We start from the raw sequence: 7612 nt of genomic DNA, 5'->3' as shown, positions 1-7612 counted from the left end.
TTCCGATTCCTACACAATGAAAGGCAGGGTTGAGAGGCCTCCAGGGTGCGACAGAAAATGATAGCGCTGAGGTCTGATGAGAATTGTGATGGAAAGCACAATGAGAGGAGTAAAGAGCAAAGCACCTCGACTCGGCTGTACCAAAAGCCAAAAACAGCCCACCTTTTCAATATAAGTGCCAACACATCCAGAGTTGTTTTGGTCTTTAGGGCCATTTCCTAATGTTAAATGCTGTTTGCAACTCATTTTACCTCTGTTATGTGACACATTTCTGACTGAAACAGGATATTTCATGAGAAAAATGTATGGGGAGGGATTTAATTTCACCCATTGGGAATTGATTGGATTGTGCAAAGTGGCTTTTACCAGAATGAAACCAAACCGAATGAGAATCTGCTAAAACAATGGCTAAGATTGGCTCTTGATTAACATTCTCAAAAGCCAACGAAGAAAGGTCCTTTCAGAGGAATAGCAAGTTATTACTCTTTGATTAAAGATTACAAGCATGTTTTTTTCTTATTATGTGGATTAATACCGTAAATAGGGCTAGAATTGATTTCATGTTCACTTTAAATGCAAGTGATTGAACAATAAAATGCTTCATTAGTCGAGCAATCATTTCATCATAAAATCCGATGATGGTTTATAGCTGCTGAACGCAAAGGGAGCCTCAGGCCACAAGCTATAGTTCCTCTTCTCACCACTAGGAGGCAATCTCTAACTTTTCATGAAATAAACAGAAGTGGCAAAACATTTCAAGCAATCACTAAAATACTAATAAAAGGATTGCTGTTGCTTTATTGAAGAATCGAATCCACCAAGGTAGATAATATGCACTGCATTAATATACTGATGCATTTGGTTGTTTCCATGGATTGAACGAGCATGAAACACTTTTATGTTGATACCGAATGTTTGTTAATTGTGTTATAATTTCAGATATGCTGTGCATGGAAGTTTATCGAGATGATTTTATGCTTTTACCCTGAGATGAATTTTCAAGACAGTAATACATCAAAATAGGTACAGTATTACAAAGTAAAGACATACAAAATGATGTATAATAATGAAACATTCTCAGTGCTGCTTTGGAGCTCACACACTCTTCATGCGTGTCAAACATTTCCAAAACGGTAAATTAGCACCAAGAGCTATGGAAGGGAGCGCATATGAAACAAACTTTTGAAATAATAATACCTTACCATACAACTTTTTAATTTCTAGTGTTTAACAATGATTACAGACATGATCACACGATGTTATCTTTCGCAGGCTGGTGGGCTCTGAACTGAGGTAGGCCTACTCATGTGAATTATCACGGATAGTGTTTTCAAATACAGTTATCAGTTGTTTCGAATGAGCTGTGAAATTATTAGACGTTTAATTGGCACAGCACTTGAATGGCCGACGGAGGAATTATGACAGCCATTACAAATGTGTAACTCTACCTCAGCTCTATTCTGCCAACCCCCGAGGAGAAACATTGTGTTGTTCGAAAAGTAATGAAGTGCTATAAAAAGCAGTTTAAGGCAATCAAGATAAATTGGTACAGTATAAATAGCATTCGGTGTAGAGTACTTTCAATACTTTGAAGAGGAAAAACTAGGACTTTTAAAAGCCAAATGTTTCTGTCAGTCTCTTTATGTACTCCATCCTGTTTGTTCTCACTCTACTCATAACAAGCGGTTGGATCCCAGTGGGAGAGTCCCATCAAAGTCTCTCTAAGCAAAATCCGTTAGGCAAACAGAAGCCTAAAGATCACAGACAAGACAAGATGACTTTGCCAGATGACAATTTCAAGGCAGAGGCTTGAAGCTTGAGTTTAGCACCATGCGAAATCAAAGGCGTCACTAGACGAGCGCTAACATCACATGGAGTTTGGTGTGATGAACACGTAGATGCGGGCCAGGAAAGTTGTGAAAGTTCCTTGACGCAGCAGCTTCATTTCCACGTCGATGAGGAAGTCCCGTGGCTCCCGCACCTGCCGGTTCAGGTACACGGCGCCCGTGAAGCTGTTGAGCTTCCGCGTGATGAAGTAGCCTTCCTCGTTTCCGCGAGGGATGCCGATGATGATGTTGTCGCTCGAGTAGGCGGGCGAGGGTCCGATGCGGAAGATCTGTGCTGGGATGACGATGTTGGTCTGGAAGCTCAGTTGGTAGTATGTGATGCGTAATGGCATAGTCTGGCATTGCTGGAAGTTGGGGCAACTCGTTCTCTCGCAGCGTCTAAAAACATGGGAGAGGTGAGAGTTTTGCTCCATAGAATGTGTAAGAATTTGTTCTGCAAAGACCCTGGCCGAAATTGTGTTTTAAAGTCAAATATCTAAAATGGCTCTTATGACATTATCAGACACTTCTAAAGGGATTGTTAAACTAATAATGAAAATTCTCATGTTGGTTCAAATCTGTTAGACATAAAAGATGATATTTTTGAAAAATGTGTCCAAAGTCAATGGGGTCCAATGTTGTTTTGGTAAATTTTGTTTTGTTTTGTAGAAACAGCGACCTAAATTTGTAAACCTCATTGAGTTTTATTGTATGGACAAAACAGTAAACATTCTTCAAACTATTTTCTTTTGTGTTTCACAGAAGAAAGAAAGACACTGGAGTGACACAACGGTGAGAAGAATAGACATGTTTACGAAATAAGATAACTGCTACAGAACCAAACAAAACCAAACAAAACAAAACGAAACGAAAACGAAACACAAAACACAAAACACAAAACACAAAACACAAAACAAATAATTTAGCACAATATAAAACAACAAAACGTATCAAAACAGCAAAATAAAACATGTAACAAAACAAAGAAAAGGACATAGGGGTAAGTAAATGGTGACAGAATTTTCATTTTTGAGTTAATTATCCCTTTAACTTGAACGCTGAATGATATCTCAAACTGTGTGGATGATTGTGGAGAGCTGTGCTGTTACTTTTCTAAATGACCAGATTTGTGATTTTCAGCTGGCCAGTGATAAAACAGGCTTTAAAAGGGGCCATATAGACACTTAGTGGCTGACTTTTTTTATTTGGATCAATAAGAACCATCAAGCAACCGATAAACAACATAAAACACCTGATAACATGAACGTCTTGTTCCACAGATTAATTAAATATGTTGTACAGCAAGACATACAATAGTAATACAGTGATACTGTCTCCTAAAATAACCCTGCACAACCCATATGTACAGTTTCTCCGTAGGTGTTTTTGCCCCTGCTGACTCCTCTGGGCTGCTAATCTCTGCTATAGCAGTGAATCTCAGGAGGGCTGATGGTGAGCAGTGGGAGTTCCCACCAATCAGGGTTCTTGCTGACACTGGCCAGACGTGTGTGTTTGAACTACTGCCTAATCAAAGCAATCTGGCTTCATTCCATTTGCTTAGCAGAAACCATGCTCTGTAAAGTGCCAGCATCAATTCAGATGGCACAAGGATGCTACAATGAATGTTTATGCTCTAAGCAGTGCAAATGTACTGATCCAGTATATGTGCATGTGCATCTGTATGATTTCTAGGTTCACCATTATGCAGTTTATTTCTTGATAAATGCTGACAGATCCTATACTTTTCCTGCATTAAGCTGTGAAACTTCTGATTACTATGCTAAGTTGGATATGGTCTAGCCACGCTAGCAGGTTCACTGATTGAGCCAACATGTGATCTGCATGATAAATGTGATTGGTAAAGAAAATCAGCGGGTCATACTTACGTATCCGACACTCTCCTGTAGTTGTCTGGACATGCAAATGACAGGCAACGGAAGCCTCCCTGGATGTTGAAACAGGTCTGGGAAGAAGAGCAATTGTGCGATCCAATGGCACATTCATCAATATCTGAGAACGAAAGGGAAGACAACAGCTAAATAGATTGAGTCAGTAAAAATTTAGGCCTCTGAGACTGCTTAAAACTTTCATTCCATAGTTCCTTTCCTGAATTATCGTTCTTTCTTCTTACATAAAAGAGTAAATGGAAATTCAATGGAGAACTATTAGACTTTGTAAGATTTTGATTACATAAATAAATATCTAAATGGCAGCACACATAAAATTTTACCCAGTCTCAATCAATGCTAGCAGGGTTGTCAGGGGGGCGACTGACGTCTGCGGTGACTAACCGCCAGGCTTCATTCTGCTAGGAGTCAATTTTGGCCCCTCCAGAAGTAATTAATTATGCATCTCATTTTACAAAAGCAAAGTCCTCGTTACAGCTCGCCGGCTCCAATTCGCAGAGTAATTCGTTTGGTGCAGGCTAGCGCTAACCTCCGGGAGCATGTACAGGCTCTTCTTCACCTCTCATCTACTTTCCTATCTTGAGAGCCTGAGGGAGTTTCGTCAATTTCGTGATCTTTCAGAGAGTGATGGAGGACACCAAGCAGTGCTGTGTTGAACCTGAGGTTAGCGCCTCGCAACTCAATGTGCCAATTAGAGAAATTAAAGCTTGAAATTGAGTTTGTACCATTTGGCTTTGGAAAGGTGTTGGGTAGAATATGAACCGGAGTTTAAAGGGATTGTTCACCCAAAAATGTATATATATACACACATACAGTAGTCAACATTTGAAGTGGATCAAAAAAGTTCATCAAAGTTGTTCTAAGACAAGAACGGGTAGTATTAAAAATTCATGTATAACTTTGATGAAAGGTTTTGATCCACTTCAAATGTTGACTACTGTATATATACATATATATATATATACACCTGCAATATTGTAACAATCTATCTATCTATCTATCTATCTATCTATCTATCTATCTATCTATCTATCTATCTATCTATCTATCTATCTATCTATCTATCTATCTATCTATCTATCTATCTATCTATCTATCTATCTATCTATCTATCTATCTATCTAATGCATTACTTTTAAAAGTAACTTTCCCCAACACTGAACATAACATAATATAAAACAACAACATAAGATAAAATAATAAAATAACACAGCATACCATGACATAACATAAAATAAAACAACATAATACAACAAAACATAAAACATAACATGTTAAGATAAATCCTGAACATTTGGTCTCATGCTTTGTGCTTTTATTTAATTAAATCAAAGACGTAAATGTAATATGATAAACTTATATATCTCTTTAGTGTTACCTTGACAGGTGCGTCCATTAGATGACATGGAGTAACCATGGGGAGGACAGGCACATTTGTAGCTACCTGGGACATTCACACACTGGAATGCACAGAGGTTTCCAATGCTCTGTGAGCACTCGTCGATATCTAGAGAACAAACAAGAACCTCTTTATCAGTGAGAATTAAATTAGCCATTTAAGAACATCACAACAAACCACAATGAGAAGAAAATGTGCCAAGAACACACTAATTGTGGAATAATTCTGGAAAAAAAGCATCCTTATTAAAAGATTCAAGACATTATCGATCCAATATCCCTATCAGAGGAAAACATCACATCATCTCTTTAATCAACATACTGTATAATGTGACTGTTTAACCCTTAATGGGTATGAAATGGATGGCAAGCAGGTAAGCGGTAGACAATCACAACAGTCTGGGCCATCCGACCAATCAGAACAGAGTAGGCTCTCAGAAAGGAGGGGTTTAGGGAGATCTGATCCTTGATCAAACCGTTTTAGACAATGTGAGGAAAGAGGTAATGGTGCAATGTAGTGTTGTGTGCCAGTATGTATTGCAATGTAATGGTGCAATGTAATGTTGTGTTTTTGACCTTGGATGCATAGGCCTATTGTAGGAGAACCTTTAAAATATCATAATACGGCACTTGAATCCATTTCCTACCTTGAGGACATTGATAACACCTCACCTTCACACGTGTGCCCGTCCTCTTTCAGGTAGTAGCCTATTCGGCAGTAACACTGGTAAGAGCCATAGATGTTTGCACACTCCTGACTGCATGGATTGTTGTCACATTCATTAACATCTATGAGAGAACACAGAAAACAAGTTTTTGGATTCAAAAATATTTTTGTGTGTACACATTTGCATAAATCATAACAGTCTTGTGCATATTGGCAGTGTGCTTAGATCAATGCAAATGTGCAGTGGAGTCCAAAAATCTGAGACCCCATTGAAAATCTGGTAAATCTAATTAAAACCTGGAAATAATTTGTAGGCAGATGTAAAATATAATTCTGCACTATTTCTAGGTCACTAATAGTCTGGCTATCACCAGACCAAGCTCTATCTTTTAAGATTGAACATTAGTCTGGGGATTCTGCACTGTAATTTCTACTGCACAAGAGCCGTGATCAACGGGCATAGTTCAAATGACTCTGTACGCAATTGGATAGTCCTTCAACCAATCAGACCAACGATCCGGGTGACGTACTTTGCAGCGAAAACTCCAGGCAGGAAATGTGTCAACAAACATGTTGGTCTGTAGCATTGATCAGCGGTTTGCAGAAGCAGCAATGGCATCTAACGATTTTTGCAGGTTGTGCAAAAAAAACATGAAAGTGAGTGGTATTTACACCCACTCGAGCGATTTGTTTGCTAAACTAAAGAAGCCATTGAGCATCGTCGAGAGGTTAAAAGGAATTGGATTGGATTAAACCAGTCAATAGCGCGCTAGGTGGATAAGCCAGTTTGTGATTGGTCCCCGCAGATTTGTAACGGGAGCAGGATAGAAGAATGTACAGGTTTCCATCCTGAGCTGCAGTGCGAAATCAAATCGCCAGCAGATCGGACTGGGTTTACCCAGTCTAGGTCACTAATCAAATTAATTTGTGATGTAAACTCCATCTACAAACGGTCTGATGTTCTATAATTCTCCAGTCATGCTAACCCTAACCCTAACCCTAACCCTAACCCTAACCCTAACCCTAACCCTAACCCTAACCCTAACCCATGCTTGAGAACTTGATCGAACTTGTTTCATATTCAAATCAGATTTCAGCTTTTTCAGTTTTCAAATTAAATGTTATAAAATTGTATTGCATTATATTAAATCACTATAGGCCGCAATTACTAAATAGGGCAAATTAGCGTGCGACTGCAGTCTAATATTCTAATCAAAATAGTATGGTCTAAAACCCAATTGTCTTTTCTTTCTTTTTTTGCCACAGGACAGCAATTGCGAGTACGTTTTCTGTCATCTTTGCAGGAATGTAGTATTTATCTTTAGCAAGATAATGAATGTAAATAGCAGGCACAAAAACAGAGATATTATAGGTACATTGTGTCACATGAATTAACATGCATCATCTTTTTCGAATATCTCACAGTCCACACTACAGTGCGAAAACAGTGTTTTCAAATTTATCCACTTGGGAGAGTTTTTTCAAAAAGCTCCATCTTCGTTGACAAAAAAACGTTGTCTCGGTGTGAACGGAAGGCCAAAACGGAGAGAAAAAGATGCACTTTCAAACGAAAACGTATAAGTGTGGACAAGGCCTAAGACAGGGGTATCAAACTCAGCTCCTGGAGGGTCACTGTCCTGCAGAGTAAAGTGAAGCATCCATCATATGCACACTTCAGAAACTCGCCAGAGGTAGAAGATCATCCGGGCACTTTTTGCCTACTTTTTGCTCAGACATACTTCTTTTGTCGCATACTGTTTTTCGCCTACTATATAGTGGGGAAGAATGTGATTTCGGATGCAACCCCAGTCTTC

At 38.8% G+C, this 7612-nt stretch overlaps 1 protein-coding gene across 2 annotated transcripts in view; it reads right to left on the bottom strand.

Moving 5' to 3' along the window:
• Window positions 1-772: 772 nt before the first annotated feature.
• The window catches only part of fbln2 (fibulin 2), a 53603-nt gene continuing 46763 nt past the window's right edge, over window positions 773-7612 (bottom strand). For both annotated transcript variants that reach the window (XM_084395221.1, XM_084395222.1), the window contains 4 exons: window positions 5804-5920; window positions 5112-5240; window positions 3713-3836; window positions 773-2225 (listed from right to left, as the gene is read on the bottom strand). In XM_084395221.1, the coding sequence (XP_084251347.1) occupies window positions 1868-2225; window positions 3713-3836; window positions 5112-5240; window positions 5804-5920 (728 nt within the window). In that variant the 3' untranslated portion in view covers window positions 773-1867. The remainder of the gene's footprint in view (window positions 2226-3712; window positions 3837-5111; window positions 5241-5803; window positions 5921-7612) is intronic.

Source organism: Rutilus rutilus (genome assembly GCF_951802725.1).
Source record: "Rutilus rutilus genome assembly, chromosome: 22".
NCBI lineage: Eukaryota > Metazoa > Chordata > Actinopteri > Cypriniformes > Leuciscidae > Rutilus > Rutilus rutilus.
Note: the sequence above shows the minus strand (reverse complement) of the source record. Positions and strands in the feature narration are given on the sequence as shown.